This window comes from Chlorocebus sabaeus, chromosome 25 (genome assembly GCF_047675955.1).
Source record: "Chlorocebus sabaeus isolate Y175 chromosome 25, mChlSab1.0.hap1, whole genome shotgun sequence".
Taxonomy (NCBI): domain Eukaryota; kingdom Metazoa; phylum Chordata; class Mammalia; order Primates; family Cercopithecidae; genus Chlorocebus; species Chlorocebus sabaeus.
In genome coordinates this window covers 43,367,688-43,390,575 of record NC_132928.1, presented here as the reverse complement: position 1 = coordinate 43,390,575, position 22,888 = coordinate 43,367,688, and the positions used below count along the sequence as shown (strand labels likewise).

Here is a 22,888-nt window from a genome sequence, read left to right as displayed (position 1 = left end):
GAGCTGTGTGTTCTGTGGCTAATTTTTTATCAACAAGTCCTTGACCATGTTAGAGTTTAAATTGTTTAACAACACCTAGAAGGTTTACATTACCTTAGATATTGCCTGAATTACACTAGACATCAAATAATGCTCTTTTGATAGCTATGCATTTAAATATTCTACTCTTCATTATTTTTCCGCATTTATTCCTGATTGCGTAAGCAGATAGGCACAAAGCACTTTTCACAAGTTGTGTAATTTGACTCTTGTTCTTCAGAATTGATTTCGTTGTTGGATGACTTATACTCCAAGTGTTCTTAGAACATAAATTACTTCCTTACCATTTCAATTTTTTGGTTATCTTTTTAAATCATGATTTTTTGTTTCCATTATTATGAGCCTCTATTACAGGTTGAGTGTGCCTTATTTGAAACACTTCTTAGGACCAGAAGTGTTTTGGGTTTGGGATTGTTTTAGATTTTGTAATATTTGCAGAGTACATACCAGTTGAGCATCTCTAATCCAAAAATCTAAAATCTTATATGCTCTAATTAGTGTTTCCTTTGAGCATCACATTGGTGCTCAATGAGTTTTGGATCTTGGAGCATTCAGGATTTTCGGAATAGGGATGTAGTACTTTAAAGTTACTTTAAAGTTAAAGTACCTGTAGTACTTTAACTATTTTGATACTATCCTTGTTTTTGGCACTTATTAAGATGATGAGGTTGAAAATATATGTGAAACACCTGAAAACCAAACAAGAGCACTGGCATGCCTTAGACTGAAGAGGATGGGACTGTGAGATGAAAGTGACTGCTTACGACCACTGATACCATTTTCTGATAGCAGGCATAGTTGACTTGTTTCAGTTTTGCTCTGGAGCATAGCATTACTTTTAGTCTATGAAAGCTTTTGGTTGAAAGTGTGTAAATATATGTGTCTGTGCATTGCTTATGGTTTTACCATAGTTCTCACATCCCACTTTGTTATTGTTGAACTTATTTTGCATTGCACAACTTACATCTACTACATCATGTCTTTGTACATCTTTTTTTTTTTTTTTTTTTGAGACGGAGTCTCGCTCTGTCGCCCGGGCTGGAGTGCAGTGGCCGGATCTCAGCTCACTGCAAGCTCCGCCTCCCGGGTTTACGCCATTCTCCTGCCTCAGCCTCCTGTGTAGCTGGGACTACAGACGCCCGCCACCTCGCCCGGCTAGTTTTTTGTATTTTTTAGTAGAGACGGGGTTTCACCGTGTTAGCCAGGATGGTCTTGATCTCCTGACCTCGTCATCCGCCCGTCTCGGCCTCCCAAAGTGCTGGGATTACAGGCTTGAGCCACTGCGCCCGGCCTTTGTACATCTTTTAATCATCACAGTACTGATGTGAGTAATTTGCAAATAATATATTTTTAGGAACATATTGAGTGAATATTGAACCATTTTAGATGGTTATGTTAGAAAAATTTAGATGTAGTTGTGTTTAACTTCAGTATACTTTCAAAGTGCCTGGAAAATAATATATAACTTATAAAAACAAATATGAAGGCCTTTAAATAATTTGCGGCAAATAATTTCAAATGCTTGGCTCAGTCGAAACTTTCTTCTGTCTTCATAAAATCTCTAATATAATGTTTAAGTATTTCCTGTAGTTAATCATTGTTGGCTGTTAGAACTTAAACAGATTTTGTCTTTCAGCTCCTGAATTCAGACCACAGATCCACAGCCACAGTCCAGATATGTAGCGGTTCTGTAAACCTTAAGGGTACTGTGAAATGCAGAGCTTATATCCACAGCAGTAAACCCAAAGTTAAAGATGCTGTGCAGGTACAAAAAGGAATAACTAGCGAATGAAAACATGTTAACTATTAACAAAAACCTAAAATTTTACCTTTTTTTAATCTTATATTTTATAATTATTCATTTGATTTTAACTGATAATGGCCTATTGTACAGTCCAAATGTACCACATAACTGGTGTCAAGATTTTCATATGTAGAGGATCTGTTTTGTGCCTTTTTAAAAATGATGGCTATACAAGTTTAGTAAGTGTTCTACAGTTGTACATATTAGTATCTAATTTGGAACACTGCAATTATTTTTTTAGGTGTGAAACTTTATTCATTTATTTGGTTTTAATTATTTAGATATGGTCTAGGCAAATTTGTCATTAAACTATACATTTGTTAATAAGTGTGCTAAATAAGTGGAAATAAAACATTGAATGATGTATCAGTTATTTAGTGGGCATGATTGTACTGGAAAGCAAATTATGTTTTTTTGTTAGTTAAATAATGTCAATCCAAAGTATTTTATTTCTTACTCTGTTTTTGTGTGTTTTTCCCTGTAGGCAGTAAAGAGGGATATATTGAACACAGTTGCTGATCGTTGTGAAATACTATTTGAGGATCTGCTTTTGAATGAAATTCCAGAAAAAAAAGTTATGAGTATAAAATAAGTACTTTTTTGCCTAACTTCGACTGATATAGTAATAAGATATCAAGATATAGCAAATACATCATCTTTTATAGCTACCTATCTATGTTTTCAAACAGTGTATCATGTTTTTCATTGGATGAACATTTTTCAGTTGCTGCTCAGAAAAAAATTTTTTTTTTTTTTGAGACAGAGTCTCACTGTGTTGCCCAGGCTGGAGTGCCGTGGTGCAGTCAGGGCTCATCTGAAGCCTCAGCCTCTTGGGCTCAAGCAGTCCTCCTACCTCAACCTCCCTAGTACGTGGGCCTGCAAGCATATGCCATGATGCCTGGCTAATTTTTAGTATTTTTTAGAGACAGGGTTTCGCCGTGTTGCCCAGGTCTCAAACTCCTGAACTAAAGTGATCCACCGTCCTTGGCTTCCCAAAGTGCTGGGATTACAGGTGTGAGCCACCATGCTTGACTCTAGAAAAATGTTTTTGAACACTTTATCAAATTTAGCAAATTTGTTGACACTTAACAATTTCAGGGAGGATTTTTTAAAAAATTAATTCCAAGTGAACTTCTCCTGCCAGAATGAGTAAACCTTGTTGACATTTTAAAGTTAATATTTTTTGTTAATATCTATGAGTATTTTAAATAATTTAGCCATAATCAAAATATTATTTATTAGTGTTTAATACTATATAATAGGTCCTTTAATAGGTACTATTTACATAAACTACATGAGTTTATATGCTTCTCTGTTATTACTCTAACAGACTTCATTAGGTTTAAAAAAGGTTGAGTCACAGTATCTTACCCTTTAATAACGATTGCAACTTTTGGGAAACAACAATTTATACCATCGCAGTAATTGGTATTAAAAATTTTTTTAATCAAAAGCAAATTCAAATACTGAGTACACTTTTTAAAGCTACGTCATCATCTCCCCATTCTTATTATTCCAGTGTCACTGGATTTGAGATTCACATTTAGATATGTACATAATTGAAACATTCATATTAGCTTCGGGTCCAGCAATTCTCCTGCCTCAGCCTCCCGAGTAGCTGAGATTACAGGCGCCCGCCACCACAGCTGGCTAATTTTTGTATTTTTAGTAGAGACAGGGTTTCACCATGTTGGCCATGCTGGTCTTGAACTCCTGACCTCAGGTGATCCACCCACCCCGGCCTCCCAAAGTGCTGCAATTACAGGCATGAGCCGCCACGCTTGGTCCACATTAGCTTTTGAAGGGAATATTTTTATGTTTGTATGAAAACACAGCTCCTCTATTTAACCAACTTCTTTTAGTGCTACTGATAGCTAGTATATTAAGTTTGATGGACTAATTATAATCTTTTTTTATATTCCTAGTATGCTAGATTCTACGGATGCCAGATTTAACGTTTATCCTTCCCTTAATTCACAATTCTAAAGTTCCATTTACTAATAATTTATAATTTTATTTGACTCTTACATGAAACAATTGGATAGAGTTTTGGAAGGGCAGTATGTGGGACCTGTTCACATGGTCCGTCAGTCTAGCAGCCCCATGTCAGTGTGGCTTTGTTTTTGCAATTTGACTTTGAGTTTGTGGTAACTCCTGTGGTGGAAATCATTGCTTCACTTTCTGAGCAACAGTGTATGCTATAGCTGCATAGCGAGTTTCAGGATTTTCAGGGTATGGGGATGTATCCACCATTAATGTTAAAGATCTACCTAATCAGACACATTAGTATACTCTTTTCTATTTAAAAATCCTTTATAAAAGTGGTATTATATGGCTATCATGGTATTCTTTCATGTTCAGTTAGTATTTTGAAATTTTTGCTGATGTTCAATTAATAAAATTAATGGCCCCTAACAGCAGTTGTACTGTTCTTACGTTAAACTTGATGCATGTAGCAGTTAATGTTATAGCCTAATCCTAAATTTTTAAAAAGTGAAAAAGTTTTTACTGGTAATTGGGTGGCCTTGGGACCTGTGTGAAGAGCACAGACTGTAGTTTGGTGGAAAGAGTAAAGACTTTGAAGTTCTCAGGTTCTGTGTTTATTCTGCTCCTAGCAGAGTGACCTTAGGCAAACGACTTTATAGGCATTGAATTTTGCCTGCCTGCCTGCCCGCCTGCCTGCCTGCCTGCCTGCCTTCCTTCCTTCCTTCCTTCCTTCCTTCCTTCCTTCCTTCCTTCCTTCCTCCTTCCTTCCTTCCTTCCTTCCTTCCTTCCTTCCTTCGTTCCTTCCTTCCTTCCTTCGTTCCTTCCTTCCTTCCTTCCTTCCTTCCTTCCTTCCTTCGTTCCCTCCTTCCCTCTTTCCTTCCCTCTTTCCCTCCCTCCCTTCCTCTTTCTCTTTCTCCTTCCTTCTTTGTTCCTCTCCTCTCTCCTCTCTCTCCCTCTTTCTATGATCACATAGGTTTTGACATTCTTTTGATGTGATGTATCACATTATTCGCTTTTATATGTTGGATCATCCTTGAATCTCTGGAGTAAATCCAACTTGATTATCATGTATTATCTTTTTGATGTACTGTTGCATTTGGTTTGCTAGTATTTTGATGAGGATTTTTGTGTCTGTGTTCATTGGGGATATTGTGTAGTTTTCTTTTTTGTGTCTTTGGTTTTGTTATTAAGGTTATGCTGATCTCATAGAATGAGTTAAGAGTTCTCTGTGCTTCCTTTTTTTGTAATAGTTTGAGAATAATTGGTATTATTTCTTTTTTAAAGGTTCGGTATAAATCATTGGTAAAACCATCCAGTCTTGGAGTTTTCTTTGTTTGGAAATTTTTCATTACTAATTCAATCATGTGATTTTTTTATTAGTCTGTTCAGGTTTTCTATTTCTTCTTGTTTTCTTTCTGTCTTTTTTTTCTTTCTGTCTTTCTTCTTCCTTTCTTTCTGCAAAGACTTTGAGATTCTTGGGTTCCATGTCTATTCTGCTGCTAGCGGGGTAACCTCAGACAAATGACTTTATAGGGATCCTCCCTCCCTTCCTTCCTTCCTTCCTTCCTTCCTTCCTTCCTTCCTTCCTTCCTTCCTTCCCTTCCCTTCCCTCCCCTCCCCCCCTCCTCTCCTCTCCTCTCTCCTCTCCTACCCTCTCTTCTCTTCTCCTCTCCCTCTCCTCTCCCTCTCCTCTCCTCTCTCCTCTGTCTCTCCTCTCCTCTCTCGTCTCCTCTCTCCTCTCCCCTCTCTTCTCCTCCTCTTCCTTCCTTCCTTTTTTTTTTTTTTTTTTTTTTAATGAGAGGGTCTCTCTCTGTCACCCAGCCTGGAATGCAATAATGCAGTTATAGCTCACTGCAGCCTTGGTCCTAAGCAGTCCTCCTGCCTCAGCCTCCTGAGTAGCTGGGACTACAGGCAAGGGCCACCACACCTGGCTGATTTTTTTTTTTTTTAACTTTTTTGTAGAGACAGAGTCTTTGCTGTGTTGGCCAGGCTGTAGTCCCATGGCTGTGCACACGTATGATCATAGCTAAATACAGCTTTGAACTCCCGGCTGTAAGGGATCCTCCTCCCTCAGCCTCCCAGGTAGCTGGGACTACAGGTGCATGGCAGTATGCCTGGGTAATCTTTTAATTTTCACTTTTTTGTAGAGATGGGGCCTTGTTATGTTGTCCAGGTGGTCTCAGATTCCTGGCCCCAAGTAACTTTTTAATCGTATCTGTTGCTGAAAGAGGTCATTCTTTTCACAAAATTTCTATCTTTCTGATAGTTCATAAGAATCATAGTGTTGAACTTAAAAGTGATTATTTATTTACATGCAACAGTGACTATATTAGAAATTAGGAGAAATAATATATTCCAGTTTGTAAGTATTCAAAGAAGAATGAGATATTTATTTAATTTATTTAGATTTATTTTTTTCTAAAAATGATTTAAGCATATAAATCTTTAATTTATAAATTAAACCTATAATTCCCAAAGCACTGGGAATTATAGGCATGAGCCACTATGAATGGCCCTATTTTCTTATATATAAAACAGGAATTATGGTAGCTACTTTTTGAGGCTGCAAGATTAAATGAGATGATGTTTGTAAGGCCCCTAATAAAATTGATTTAAGCCAAGCCCTCAGCAAGTGGTTTTAATACCATGTTGGAGATAGTGAAGGAGAACTACTTATGTTAATTGTCTTTAAAATGTCTTAACTTCAATTTTTGGGAAATTTAGCATATCTCAAACAGAAATAAGATGTAAATATATATTCAACACTTTAGTAACAGGATAATTATTCCAACAATGTATTATTTGATCTTAGGTATCAAGATAAAAGAATACATTGTAAGTGTGATAATATAAATAAATGTAAATTCTTTAAAATTTTAATTTTTAACTTTTGTGGATATATAGTAGATATATATATATATATATGAGGTATATGAGATGTTTTGATACAAGCATGTAATATAAACTAATCATCATGGAGAATGAGTTATCCATCCTCTCAAGCATAAATAAATTAAATTCTGATGTTGAATTTATACACCAAATTGTTAGATTTTAGATTTTGTCCTCATTTTACTTAGCTTAATTTTCTTATATACTGGTAAGATCTTATAGATGCTGTAATACAGTAAAATGTAGAACGTATGCCATAAAATTAACCTGAATTAGAGTATTTTTGCATGCATGTGGAAGTCTGTAAAGGACATTATAACTTTCTATTTCTGATCTCTGAAGTAAACCTAGGCTTTTAATTTTGGCTATCCAGATAAAAGAACTTAGTATGTCAATGTCAGTTTAAAGTAAACAAAACAAAACAAAAACACCCTCCAATTAATCCTTATACTTGTTGTGATCTTCCTCTTTGATTCCTCTTAAGATATAGCCTAAGCCTTCTTCACTGTTTTAAGTCTTCATTTGATCCTGCTCAACTTACTGTCATACATGACCTACTCATTGTGAAAATGGAGGTCATCAGTTATGAAACCTCTTACCTTTGCCCATCCCTACATCAGTATCCTCTATACCAAACTCCACTGTCTTCCCAGAACATTTGTAATTCTCTTTGCCTGTGCCCATAATTCCACTCTCTGAATAACACTTTTCCTATCCCTTTATGCAGATGTCCTCCTGTCCTTTAATCTTCAGCTCTGCTATCACCTGTTCTAAAATAGTTTCTATAAAAAATAAATACATAAATAAATTAAAAGCTTCTATAGTACTGTGATACCAGCTAGGACATTTGACCAATAGAAACCCAATTCTTATTATATTGGCTTAAATTTAGTTTTTTATTTGTTTTGAATTTATTCAGATAATTTTGAACTAAATACTGTGACATGAGGATATTCCTAAAGGATTCTGCTTTTGAATGCTTTTTGAGATGTGTCTTTTCAAAAAGATTTCTCCTCCCATTTAAACCTCAGACCAACAGAAAACGAGTCTTATTTAGATACTCAATTACTAATTTAACGTCTTAATTTGAAAGTTATAAGTGCTTTTTAAATTAGTAATTTAAATTTATTGGAACCAGTTATTTAATGTTTAATTTTTTTAGCTTATTTTTCAGATAGACCAAGAATTGATGTAGTTTTGAAATGGTTTTAAAATTTTGCATGCCAATTGCACATGCACATTATAGTCATTTTTAAGTTTTTATTTAATCTGTTTCAAGTAACTGTGGCCCAAAATAAAATAATATAGTCCTAATTTCAATGTGTGGATAATTTTTGTGCTACAGTACAAATTGCAGTACTATTCTTCCACAGCTAGGAGGCAGTCTGGTCAAAGAGTAAAATTTCTCTCCCAGTTCTCGTGTGCAAACAAGATGATACACCGAATCTGGAAGGAACACATAGTTTAAGCCATTGCATTTCCCGTGGCACTTAAGGCATTGTTCCTCATCTTCTGTTTGTAATTATGTAAAGTTACCACTAGTTTCTTGATAAAGAAGTCTAGGTTACTATTAAAGTAAGCCCTAGTTTTCCACTTGATCTTTACATTAGTAAATTTTTAATCATATCTGTGGCTGAAAGAGGTCATTCTTTTCACGAAATTTCTATCTTTCTGATAGTTCATAAGAATCGTAGTGTTGAACTAAAAAGTAATCATTTACATGCAACAGTGACTATGTTAGAAATTAGGGAAAATAATATATTTCAGTTTGTAAGTATTCAAAGAAGAATAAGATATTTATTATTTACTTCTATTTATTTTTTTCTAAAAATGATTTAAGGCTTTTTACAAAGAAGCATAAGTAAACAAGTGAAAATAAGTATTAGTAATAAAGAGTCAAAGGGAAGTTAAAGAAAGCAAAATGGAGTTGGTGGTGAGATTAGTACACAAAAAATGTATGTATGACTAGATGTCCTAAACATGCTTGATATAGGAAGGGGGCTGCATCTAGTAAGATGAAATTCATGGTGAGATTAGTATAAAAATGTATTCTATCAGATCCTGTGCACTTGATGTAAGGTGGCTGGTAATTTGGCTCCAAACTTGGATGAAGAAGAGAAAAACCAACTGTAAAATGTACAGCGCCTATGAGGGTAAAACAAACAAGAGGGACAATGTTTCTGACATTAGGGACAAAATTGTCTCTTGAGTGTTCTTCATAGGACAGTGGGTCATATAAGAATGTGTAATCAACATCTTTACATTGAAGGCAATGATAAGTTTATTCTATTTTTATTTTTATTTTGAGATGGAGTCTCGCTCTGTTGCCCAGGCTGGAGTGCAGTGGTGCAATCTCGGCTCACCACAGCCTCCACCTCCTGGTTCAAGAAATTCTCCTGCCTCAGCTTCCTGAGTAGCTGGGATTACAGGCACCCGCCACCATGCCTGACTAATTTTTGTATTTTTAGTAGAAATGGGATTTCACCATGTTGGCCATGTTGGTCTCCAACTCTTGACCTCAAGTGATCTGCCCACCTCAGCCTCTCAAAGTGTTGGGATTACAGGCATGAACCACTGCACCTGGAGATAAATTTGTTTTTCATAGGAGTATCATTTAGGTTTCTTGCAAAGACCAGGGGTTTTGAGGTAAAGCACAATTTGGTAAGAGCAGTTTTGTGCCAGATCAACTAGAAAATGAAAAAATACCTTTTTAAGCTTTATTTCTATTAGTTTTTTTATGTGCTTCTGAAATATGTATCACTGATACCAGTGACAAACCTATCTAAATATTCATAATATTTTTTCTCCTTTTAGATTCTGAAAAAGAGTTCCACATCCTCCCTTATCGAGTCTTTGTTCCCCTTCCTGGATCCACTGTAATGTTGTGTGATTACAAATTTGATGATGAGCCGGCTGAAGAAATCAGGGACCATTTTATGGAGATGTTGGATCATACAATTCAAATAGAAGATTTGAAAATTGCAGAGGAAATAAACACAGGTCATTATATGATGCTATTTAATAATCTGATTAGATTACAGCTAAGATTTTACCTATGAGATGTCTAGTTTAAATGGCATGTCTTTAGATTTTTTAAAGCTAATTCTGTTTGACACTTCAAAATATTAACTGAGACATTTTAAAATATATGTTTAATTTCTACATGTCTAGACATAGAGTGAGTATTTCCTGGGAAATTTTACCAAAATTTAAGATACTAAGGTATTTTTCAAGCTTAGCAAGTAAATCTTAATAAAACAAGTTCAACATTAAGTAGGTAAAATTACATGTCAGACTTGGTAAGTAAGCACCATGTCAGAACAGAAAGTTTTAAAACACTAATTTACTAAACATTTTCTCCATATTATTTGCCTTTTTTCAATATCCCTTTCATGTAATTGGGATACTACACCAAAACGGACAGTTCCAGAAATTAGATTACTTTCCTAGAGCATAGATTTGCTGTACTATCTGGGTTTGATAACACATTTTTTTTCCCCTAGCCATCACTTTCACATTTGAATTTACACTTTGGAAGACTGTTTTGTTTTGTTTCACTTTCTTTTTGTTTCTAGTGAGTTCAGGGTATGAAAACATGTCTATAAATAAATATGTAAATTCCTTTTCTGATTTCTTAGTTATTCCTCTTCGCATAGTTAATTCTCCCTTCAGGAATAGGGTGTTTGATTCAGAGTGCGCTTGAGATTATAGTGAGTCAAGTTAGTATTTGATTGGGGAACTTCAAATCTATAGTAAACTGCCTCAAGTTAGTTGCAAACTACCCTTTAGTTTCAGCAATGCCAGATCATGATGTAAAGCAATAAGCTTGTTTCAGTGGGGAAAATAAAATATACTAAATTACCCAGTACGTGGTGTTAAAATAAAGAAGCAACTACTTTCTAATCCCATGAAAACTAATAATTTTAAAGATATAACTGTAGCAGACGGAAAGTATCGGCTTTTTGAAAGTAGACTGGTAAAAATGTTTACTGCTTTCCAAAATCTATTTTCCCTGGTTAGTGACTGCATTATCTCTGCCAATGAAACTTAGAATCACGAGGACAGGGATTTTTGTTTGTTTTGTTCACTTGTCTATCGTTAATGCCTAGCAATAGTTCTTGAGCCATTCTGTTGTTGAATAGATCTTATAGTGTTGGTAGGATTATTCGAATTGACCTAATTTCACCTGTTAGTACTGAAAACTATGTCCCTAGCAGATATAGTTCTATTCACTTTCTATTCTTCTTTATTTTACATACCAATCTGCCTCCCTGTAACCTATTCTTTCAGTAATACACAGCAATAGAACATGAGTACCACTTCCTCGTTGAGACCATGCTTTTAAATTTGAGAGCAACTGTTATATTCTAAATATTTCAAAGCCCTATATTCTCATCTACCTTAAGCTGTTCTTTTTATTACAGTTTCCAGACCACATTTTTTTCTTACCACCTTGTTTGCCTTCCGGTAGATTAGGAATTTTTAACCTGTGAGCTCCAAAACCTTTGGTGTCAGAGCTGAACTTTTAGAAGGTTGACAAACCACTTGAAAGTAATTGTATGATTTTTTTTCTGAAGAAAAGGTCTATCACTTTCAAAGAGTTGGTAACTAAGAAAAATTAAAAATTACTTCTTAAATATACTCTGGTTTGCCTTTCTTGAAAATGTTACCCTGATGAAGCTAATGCTCTAAAACTAATATCAGCCATTATTTATATATCTGTCAGGCACAGTTTTAAGAGTCTTACAAATACCAAATTATCATTCCTTATAACAACCCTCTGATGTAAATAATATTATTAATCCTGTTTTCCAGATGAGAGAATTAAGGCTCAGAAAGGCCAGGTAACTTTTCAAAGTTACATCGCTCATAATGGTGGAGCTGGAATTTAAACTTAGGCAGTCTGGTTTTAGAGTCTGTGCCTCTTTCTAAAAATTTTGTTTTACTGCCTTTCTGTGGGAGCTAAATAATGCAGTATAGTACTATTACTTTCCATGATATAGATGCATATTTTAGCCTGGCGTTCTTCATTCCATCCCTTTAAACATTTTCAAGTGTAAATGGATGATGTTACATTATCTTGGTTTAATTTCATCTAGATTATGTCTATATAATTTCTCATTTGTTGGCTGGAATCTTGGATCTCATGTTTATAAAAATATAATATAAATGTATGTTATGTTTATATATAATATAAACATAGACATGTATATAAACGTGTAATATAAACATTTTTATGTTTATAAATATGTTATATTTATAAACATGTTTATATGTTTATGTATGTGAATATGTTTGTAAAATACAATATAAACAATATATACAAATATTTTCTTATAAAAATATAAAATATAAATATATATCACGTTTATATATAATTTTTCGAATTACTTCTCACATTCTTAGTGCATATCACATTCTTAAACTAAGAATGACTAAGGGTAGCACTCTATGCAAAACTTGCCCCATTCACAAGTTACTTTGAAAGTCAGATATAAAAGAATAGGGAGAGTCATTTCATCTAGGTTTTTAAAATCTTAAAAATGTTTCTTTCTTAAGTATTTTTAACTCATTTAATTTCATGTTGTATGTTAAACACAAGTATATAGACTAACACTATATTATTCAGTTCTTTTTAAGTTATATTTTAACGAACAGTTAATAACAGAGGTTAATATTTTTTCTTTACATTGCTAAGACATTTAAAAAAATTTAACTTGAGCAACATGGTGAAACCATGTCTCTACAATAAGAATACAAAAATTAGCTGTAGAGGTTTCAGTGGGCCATGTTTACACCACTGCAGTCGAGCCTGGATGACAGAGTAAGACCCTGTCTCCAAAAAAAAAAAAAAAAAAAAAAAATTAAGTAGCTTCGACTACTGTAATGTATTCCTAAGAGGTAACTATGGCAGCCTGGCATGACAGCCTCCCAAAACCAAAACTAAAACCCAATAAATTTGAATTCTCATGAAACTATTATATTTAACCATTGCATTTCAGCAAACATCTGTTGAGAGAGCAAAAAGGGCCTTTGCCTCTCTTGCTTACTGTTATATTTCTAGCACTTTACTAAGAGCTTAGCCTTAGCACGTCATAGGTTGTCAGTAGATATTTGTTGACTGAATAAATTATTTATTTTGTCAGTCCTGTGGATTGGGATCCAAAGAACAACAAAATGCTGATCCTGTCTTCAAGGAGCTAAGTAGATTTTTGTTTGTTTGTTTGTTTTTTGAGTCAGAGTCTTGCTCTGTCTCGCAGGCTGGAGTGCACAGGTGCATTCTCAGTTCACTGAAACCTCTACCTCCCAGGCTCAAGCGATTCTCTTACCTCAGCCTCCTGAGTATCTGGGATTACAGGCGTGTGCCACCAAGCCTGGCTAATTTTGCATTGTTAGTAGAGATGGGGTTTCACCATGTTAGTCAGGCTGGTCTTGAACTCCTGACCTCGTGATCCACCCGCCACAGCCTCCCAAAGTGCTGGGATTACGGGTGTTAGTCACCACGCCCAGCCAATAGAGTTTTTAAAAAAATGTCTGTGTAGATACTATGTTTTTACTAACTTCAGGCTAGTTCAAACTAGGTAAACTCCTTCATTAAACTTTCTTGTAGTTCGCTCTTCTATGCTGTTCTTCTATAATACTTTACATACTTGTAATTATTTAAATCATCAATTGCATATTTAATGTTGATCTTTCACATTAGACTATAAGATTTTTGAAAGTAAGCAGAGTATTTATTTATCTGTGCCTAAAACATAGTAGGTGTTCCTAAGTATTTGTTACTGATTCATAAATACTGAATAAATGATTCTTAGGAAACTACAGCACATCTTGTTTTCACATTTATTTTATACTTGACAAATTATAAGCTTATGCCTGGACAGACAAGGTTTTTAAGGTTTGTGTAGTATAGTATACTGAACATGTTGAAAGTTTAAAAAGGCTATAATATTCATAGATGTATGGCTGAGAATGTATAGTTCAGAACATTTTCAGGAGTATTGAACATTTAAGACATGAAATTATGTCTTTTATATGAAAATATGTAGCACTAGTTGTTGTCCCAGAAATTTTAATCTAGTTTACAGCATTTAGTATGTCTATTTATCAGATGTTTATTAAGCTTACGCTCTGTTCAAGACAATATAATAGGTATGAATCAATAACTTGATTGCTTTCCTTTAGAAGCCTAGAGGAAAAATAGAATGTATATGCGTGATTAGTTATGCAGAGAATGTAGTAAGGTCCTAAGAGTACCTAAGTACTCCATCAAGATTAGTGATGAGAATTTTAGGGTCTCCAGTGATTTGGTTAGTAATTTAATCAGAAAAAAGTCTCTATTATAGGCATTACCAGAAATCTACAATATACAGTAACAAAGTTTTGGCATTCCTGTATTAAAATTTTAGTGGACCAGGCACGATGGCTCATGCCTGTAGTCCCAGCACTTTGGGAGGCTGAGGCGGGTGGATCACCTTAGGTCATGAGTTCAAGACCAGCCTGACCAACATGGAGAAACCCCATTTCTACTAAAAATACAAAGTTAGCCGGGCATGGTGGCGCATGCCTGTAAACCCAGCTACTTGGGAGGCTGAGGCAGGAGAATGGCGTGAACCCGGGAGGCGGAGCTCGCAGTGAGCCGAGATCGCGCCACTGCACTCCAGCCTGGGCGACAGAAAGAAGACTCTGCCTCAAAAAAAAAAAAAAAAATTTAGTAAATTATTTCCCTTTTTGTATTCTTTATTGCAGTTGAGTATCCCTAATCTGAAAATCTAAAATCTGAAATGCTCCAAAATTTGAACCTTTTTGAGCACCGATATACTCAAAGGAAATATTCAGTAGAGCATTTCAGATTTTGGATTTTTGGATTAGGAATGCTAAATTGGTGTACTGCAGATATTTCAGAATTCAAAAAAATCTGAAATCTGAAACACGGTCCCAAGCATTTTGGACAAGGAATACTCAACCTGTACTACTTTTATGTTTCACTTCAACTGAAAGGTCACTGAAAGCACATACCAGTTTTATAAATTGATGCTCTATAGAGTGTATAATCCTTCTTGTGTTGAAAGTTTCATAGTTTTGAATGATGTTTACTTTTGCAAATAAATAAAAGTTTTAATTTTAGCCTCAAAACAATACACTTTTTATCCATTATTGTCAGATATAAATGCTATTCTCTAATGAACTGTTTATATATATACTAAATATATTTTAATCCTCTTTCTTGAGTTCCCTCAGTAAACTTTATCATTAGCATTATTTGCACCTTGTTAAATATTCGCATGAACCAGTAAATATGAAATACCTTAAAATAACTTTAAAATCTTAGATAATATATAAATATTAATACATATGTCTGATTTATGGATTTTAATTTTCATAAACCTTTAATATTAAAACTTAGTTATATGTTTCACACTGTATTTAAAAATTATTTACTGTCTATATTTCTCTTTTTTATGCTGACAGTCTAGTATAGAGATGGATTAACAGTAGGAAGAGTTTAATATTACAAGAACAAAGGAAGCAAAACAGCAATTTGGAAAGTTTAGGTGTGTATACTTACATGTATGCCATATTAAACTCATGGTTTCTAGATGATATTACACATTTTTCTAATATTGTATAACGTATTGAAGATATTTCAGTATGGTAGGTATGATCTTTTCAGGACTCTGCCCTGTTTTTGAAACTTACATGAATCTCGAGTGAGTGAGTGAGTGAGTGAGTGAGTGATATCTATTCTTGGTTGCCTATTATGTATTAGGATTCTACAGATAAAATATATAGTCCTGACTCTCAAGAAGCCCACAGTGCAATGGAAAATACAAAGAAATGAGTTATTCCAAAACAAAGTGGCCCATGTGCTATAATGTGCTGATCTGTGGCTTTATTATTAATATCTAATTATTTGAAATTATTAATTGCTAAAACCACTAATAACTCTATAACAAGAATGAACAGAGAAGCGTCAGAACTCTTAGCAGAGGCACTATCTCTGTAAGGGACTCAGGGAAAGCTTCTTAGAGCAGGTGACATTTGAGTTCATTTTGAAGGATGAATACAAGTAAAAGTAGCTTTTTAGGAATTGAACACTGGTATGAGATATATTACAACCAAGAATATGACTTACCTAGAAGTATATTAGTTTTGCTTCATCAAGCATTTGTTAAATTGGAAGGAATGATTTAGTAATTATGCATATTTATTATAAAGAACACATTCTCAAACAATAGAATAAAAACATACATTTTAATAGAAAAATTAAGTGCCTTTACATAAACATCCTATTTTTTTTTAAGAATTATACGCACTTATTCACTCATTTACTCATTTATTCATTTACTCAAAGATATTAGATGCCACAATTTTACGAAGATAATGTCCAGGAATCCAGGCCTGCCACTTAGAACTAACCTTAAAGAAGTCCCCTCTGAGTCCTAGATTCTCTTGGGGTTGCTGTGAGAATTTGGTAAAACTGTTAGGGAAAATACTTTCTAAACAGAGATGATATTAACACATTATTAGGCTTTTAAATACTGAACCTCTGACTTGTAATGAAAAATATTAATGTTAAAGTATGAAAATGTTTTATAATATGTGTAAGTTTTCCTAAATATTTGAAATTAGAGTTTCCATATAAAATAAACCACAAAAAAGTGGAGCTCAAATGTTCAAATTCAGAAATTGGAATCAATTACTACACATTTAGGAACGTTAAATTTGCTATAAACATTTTGCTTTATCTTCTAAGTATTTAACATTACAGGTTGAGTATCCCTGATCTGAAAGTCTGAAACACAAAATGCTCCAAAATTAGAAACTTTTTGAGCACCAACATGATACTCAAAGGAAATATGCTCATTAGAACATTTTGGGTTTTGGATTTCAGATTAGGGATGCTCAACCAGTAAATATAATGCAAATAATCCAAAATTTGAAAAAAAAATCATTTCAGGTAAGGGATGCTCAACTTATATTATTTACCTGATTATTACTTATTTCTGTTCTATAGTATGGTTACCAAATGGTTGCTATGTTTAAAATACATATTTGCCAAGTAAGTATCTTAAAATAACATACTTTTAAATGACTTAAGAGATGAGGAACAATTTGTTTGTCAAAATGACTCACTTGAGGTGAGGGATAACTGGCTTTAAAATTTCTTAGCTGTGTTAGTCATTTCCTAGTTGACATTAACTTAATAATTTCAATGTACTTTTATCAATAGTACCATCTAAAAAATTTTGAAGTCACACCTTTAAAATCTGGTGAACCTCTTCTTTGCCAATATCAGAGCTGAAATTAATTTTTGTCATTTGGTTAAACATTGACAATTATAAAAGAAAAATGAGTAATACTGAAGATACAATTTTATGGCTACATCGCTGACTATAATTATACATCAGTAATTTAGGATTTAGGGATAGGAAGAACACAGCCAACGAAGGAGTTCAAGTCTTAACATTTCATTTTAAGCTTTTAAATAGTCCTTCTTACCTATCAGCAGCTTGGAATGAAATCTGAACATGTCTGCAACTTTTGCATGCATTCACAGCCCTTGTTTTGTCTATCTTTTTGACAGCTGCTCAAGAAGAATACTTTCTTAACAATAATGATCAATTTTCGATTTGTCTGAATTTAAAATTACTTGGTTTTAAGGAATGGTTGAGATCTAATGTTGTATTGAATCACTGTGTTATTTGTATTTAAATTTCATGTAATATATTAAAATATTGGTGAAATAACACAGTGCCTAAGATTTGATTTAAAAATCCTACAAGCCTCCACCAAAAATAAACAAATAAATTGCTATTTTCATTATTGAAAAACATTCTGCTTCAGTAAAATCATCTCAAATTTGTGTCAAACCACATGATTTTATATGACAGATTTAAAAATGGAAATAGCAGGGCAATGGAATGCCTTTTATAAAAGTAAATTATTTGTGCAGAGTACGATCTTCTAGAGCCTGATCTTCATATGTAATATTCAATGTAAAATATATAAGTAATATGACAACTAAAACAATTTTTTTTGTATGCAAGTATTCAAGTAATAAAGTTGCTATAGCAAATAGGTATAATTCACACCATCCATTATTTTTGTTTGTTATCTGATATAAGGATTTTATTGGCCCAAATATGGGGGAATAAAAAATAAATCTTTTTTTTTTTTTTGAGACGGAGCCCAGGCTGGAGTGCACTGGCACTATCTTGGCTCACTGCAAGCTCCGCCTCCTGAGTTCACGCCATTCTCCTGCATCAGCCTCCTGAGTAGCTGGGACTACAGGTACCTGCTACCACACCCGGCTAATTTTTTTTGTATTTTTAGTAGAGATGGGGTTTCACCATGTTAGCTAGGATGGTCTCAATCTTCTGACCTCGTGACCCGCCCACCTTGGCCTCCCGAAGTGCTGGGATTTACAAGTGTGAGCCACCGTGCCCAGCCAAAAAATACCTTTTTAACAGAGATATTTGCTCATAGAGCCAAATGTTGTTTTTGTTTTTATTTAACGTAAAATTGTATTAGCCATTCAACTTTTAGACCTATGGACTGAAGTTGGAAGAAATTTTAAATTACTAGGCTAATATAGTCTGGAACCGAGGTATTATAGCCCTTGAGAAACCTAGAAATTGGAAATATAGAAAACTAGATATTCCTAGAGACAGTTCATAAGAATTTGTTGTTCTTTGTGACTGGTTTCATGTGAGAATAGAAAGAAAAAGGCGGGGAGGGTGTTTTTGTTTTTTGTTTTTAAAGTATTTTAGTTGTATACTTGAAGAAGAAAAAAAAGAATGGTGGCGTCCTTGATTCTAATAAGATAGTTACTAGGAATTATTTATGAAAATCAAACTTTATGAGAAATTAATGACAAGTAGGTAATTTTTTTTTTCTTTTTCATCCATTTTGGTATCATAGATACCTATTTCAGTAAGTTTATATGTCATTCATTTGAACTTGTGCTAGTATATTGGGGTGCAAAGATGTCTGTAAGAACATTGTAAATTCAACAATAAGCTATTTTACTTTAAATTTAAACAATAATATTTACTATCTCTCTTGAGTTCTCTCTCTCTTTTTTGGAGAGTGGTGAGCGTAAATAAACAGATCAATCTAAAGTAGTTGCTTTCATAACCTAGTTCCCTAGAGTTCTATAGAGTAGCATTCTTCTGTCACCTCTAGGATAGAAGTAAGGAGCTGGTCTGACTCCAGGAGTCCTCCCTCCCAGCTTCAGCCTGGCTAGCATACTTTCATCTTTTTTACACGCTGGGAATTTCTGTCAGATTTTCTTTGTTTTCGTAGGATTCTTCAGTCCTAGGGGAAAAAAATTGAAAACTATTAGCCTGTGTGGTCTCTGAGGATGCTGTCAGTTCACACACTTTCATTGAGCATTAAATAAATTCAGATAGGCTAACCTACATAAATTGCTGTCAGCATAATGAAGTAGAAAGAGAACTTGTGTACAAATCAGTCAAATGCCTGTGATGGTCAAATACGCACTTTAACCTTCCAGGTTATGTTTTCCATTTGTAAAATGTGATGATGTCCTTGCCTTGCTTACCATTCAGAGTTGTTTTAAGGTCAAAATTTTTATCATAGTTTAAATTTCAAGTTGGATCAAGAGTCAGCAGATTTTTTTGTGCAAATAAATATTTTAGGCTTTGTGAGCCACATAAGGTCTTTTTCACATATTCTTTTCTTTTTTTACAGTGTTTTAAAAATATAAAAAATAGATTTTTAGTTTAAAAGCTTTTACAAAAATAGGTCATGAGCCAGAGGCCCATGTACTGCAATGTGCTAGTCACTGGTTTTATTATTAATATCTAATTATTTGAAAGTATTAATTGCTAAAACCACCAATAATGATATAAATTAGGCTCGGCACGGTGGCTCCCACCCACTGTGTGATCCCAGCACTTTGGGAGGTTGAGGCGGCAGATCCCTTGTGGTCAGGAGTTGGAGACCAGCCTGGCCAACGTGGTGAAATCCTGTCTCTACTAAAAATACAAAAACTAGGCCGGGCGTGGTGGCTCATGGCTGTAATCCCAGCATTTTGGGAGGCCAAAGTGGGCTCGTTACCTGAGGTCAGGAGTTGGGGACCAGCCAGACCAACATGGCAAAACCCCGTCTTACTAAAAATACAAAAGTTAGTGGGGCGTAGTGGCGCACCCCTGTAGTCCCAGCTACTCAGGAGGCTGAGGCGGGAGAATTGCTTGAACCTGGGAGGTGGAGGTTGCAGTGAGCTGAGATCACGCCATTGCACTACAGCTTAGGCGACAGAGCAAGACTCTGTCTCAAATAAATAAATAAAATAAATTAAAATGCAAAGATTAGCCGGGTGTGGTGGCAGGCAGCTGTAATCCCAGCTACTCAGGAGGTTGAGGCAAGAGAATCACTTGAACCTGGGAGGCGGAGGTTGCAGTGAGCTGAGATGATGCCACTGCATTCCAGCCTCGGTGACAGAGTAGGACTCTGTCTCAAAAAAAAAAAAGTAAATCTCAGGAGTGAAGTTTACTCTGCTATGAATTTTGGTATAAATTTACTACTATATAGTAAACAAATTATTATTATTATTATTATTTTTTGAGACAGAGTCTCACTCTTTCACCCAGGCTGGAGTGCAGTGGCATGACCTCGGCTCGCTGCAACCTCCATCTCCCAGGTTCAAGCAGTTCTCCTGCCCCAGCCTCCCAAGTAACTGGGACTGCAGGTGCATGCCACCACGCCCGGCTAATGTTTTGTATTTTAGTAGAGACAGGGTTTCACCATGTTGCCCAGGCTGGTCTTGAACTCCTGAGCTCAGGCATTCTGCCTGCCTCAGCCTCCCAAAGTGCTGGGATTACACGCGTCAGCCACCACGCCTGACCAACAAATTACAGTTTTTGAAAGTCATTCAGAACTGGCTGTGTGGCCCTCTGATTTAGTTCAATGATAAAGCTACATTGTTTTGAAAACTGTCAATTTGACATATATTCTATTAAATTTAATTCACCTACAATTGATAATGAGCAAATTCATTATTATATAAAAAACAAGTAGAATGAAAATGGTGTTGATTGTACGGTTTTTATAATGTTCTTTAAAACTCAGTTTCATGTGTTAATCCTTATTTTATGTGAAATTTATTATTATTATACTCTTTCAGCTTGTATGAGTTCCTCTATGAATTGTCAAGCTTCATTGGACAACACAGATGATGAACAACCAAAACAACCAATTAAAACTACAATGTTACTGAAAATTCAGCAAAACATAGGTATTTAATTTTACTTCTTTGATAACACTGAAAACATATTTAGATTTGAGTTTTCTTGTTACTTTAAAATTTTTGTATTTCATTTTGCTTTCTTAAGATTGCTAGACTTAACAGTATTTATTGGGTATTATGGAAAGTGCCAGGCCCTAGAGATAGAAAGATTTATAATTCATACATTGTCATCCAAGTGCCCTCAAAGATGACACATCCTATTAATTTTTAAAACATTCTTAAAAGAAAAAAATGCAGAGTTTTGGGAATCAGTTAGTATAGTAGGGCTAATGTTTTACAAACTGGTATTCCTAGAATTACTATCACAGGAGATTTTGATGTGTGTTCTATGACAAAAAATGTCAAATTCAAGTCAGGAATTTTATAATGTATTTTTATATTTTAAAGGCTCTAAGAAATGCAGAATTATTTTAACATTTTCAGACTTTTTGAACAAGGAACATGCAGACTATTGTTTAATGGGGTAACAATTTGAGAAATACTAAGTATTAAGACTTCTGACTGAGAGTTAGGAGTCAGAAGATTTAATTGTAGTTCTTGTCATTCATTAGATAAATTTAATTAATTTTTTTGTACGTGTGTGTGTGTGTCTGTCTGGACTACTGTGGCCAGTTTCTTTCTTTAGCTTACTATAATCAGGAAAAAATAAAAGTTACTACTTAGACATATTAATTCTTAGATTTTATAATGGTTGAACATGGACTTCTGCAGTTTTCAGTAGCTACACAAGTTACACAAGTGGCTTTACGTTATAATGCTTGAGAACTGCTGCCTACTGGAACTGCCTTTTTTTTTTTAACCTAAGTAGCATAAGACAGCTGGTATGCCAATAAAAATATTTATATAAGCCCTTTAAAGTGTTTGTTATTTTTTTCTCTTAGATACGTCTCAGTGCACATTTGTGCAAGAAAGATACTTTGTCCAACATTCGAAGTCTAGTTCTTCAACTTATGACTATATTTTTCTCTAAGATGTTGCTGCCTTTTAGTATATACATATGTATGTGTATGTAAGATTGTGTGTTTGTGTGTTTGTGTATTGTTGTTTTTTAGGCCCATCAGTTACCCACATTTCAGAGCCTAGGATTAGTTTGGCCTTTCTTTTGCTCATTCCATTTTCATTTGTTCTGTGTTTGTTTTACTTTTAGGTGTGATTGCAGCATTTACAGTTGCAGTCCTTGCTGCTGGTATCTCCTTTCATTACTTCAGTGATTAGGGTGAGGCACAAAGAGTTTCTTGATCATCCAGAGAACACTGACAGATAATTATGAATAATAAAGATGTTAATCCATCTGTATTTAAAACAGTAGCAGCCAGATCTGCTGCCATGATGCCTATTTGGTGTGTTTCTGATTAAAATGAAATCACAAGCTGCCTTGTTTAGTCTGCTTTACATTGTAGGTGGCCCACATTTCCAGAAATAAAGTTATGCATCTAGATGGAAGCTGCATGTAACAAATCATTATTATATATTTTTTAAAAGGTTCAAAATGATGGAATATGATCATAGATTTTAGTCTTACTAATCTGAATCACATATTAATCAGGACATGAAAAAGTTGAACAGAGGCATGGTGGCTCACACCTATAATCTCAATGCTTTGGGAGGCTGAGGCAGGAGGATCACCTGGGGCTAGGAGGGAGTTGGAGACCAGCCCGGATGACATAATGAGATTCTGTCTCTACTGGAAAAAAAAAAAATTAGCTGGACATGGTGGCATGCAGCTTTAGTCCCAACTACTTGCAACTACTTGGAGGCTGAAGTGAGAAGATCACTTGAGCCCAGGAGTTTGAGGCCGCAGCGAGCTATGATCGCACTACTGTACTCCAGCCTGGGTGACAAAATGAGACCTTGTCTCTAAAATAAATAAGTAAATTTAAAAAGTAAAAAAA

General features: G+C 34.6%; 1 protein-coding gene across 4 annotated transcripts in view; it reads left to right on the top strand.

Annotated features, from left to right (window-relative positions):
* Window positions 1-22,434, top strand: part of ODR4 (odr-4 GPCR localization factor homolog) — a 42,385-nt gene extending 19,951 nt beyond the window's left edge. For 2 of the 4 annotated variants that reach the window (XM_007989158.3, XM_007989157.3), the window contains exons 10-14: window positions 1,676-1,804; window positions 2,328-2,418; window positions 9,536-9,721; window positions 20,874-20,984; window positions 22,144-22,434. In XM_007989158.3, coding sequence (XP_007987349.3) covers window positions 1,676-1,804; window positions 2,328-2,418; window positions 9,536-9,721; window positions 20,874-20,984; window positions 22,144-22,211 — 585 coding nt within the window. In that variant the 3' untranslated portion in view covers window positions 22,212-22,434. Of the gene's footprint in view, window positions 1-1,675; window positions 1,805-2,327; window positions 2,419-9,535; window positions 9,722-15,193; window positions 15,277-17,907; window positions 20,259-20,873; window positions 20,985-22,143 lie in introns of those variants that run through there. The other 2 variants (XR_012091232.1, XR_012091233.1) reach the window with 2 other exon arrangements.
* The last annotated feature ends 454 nt before the right edge of the window (window positions 22,435-22,888 follow it).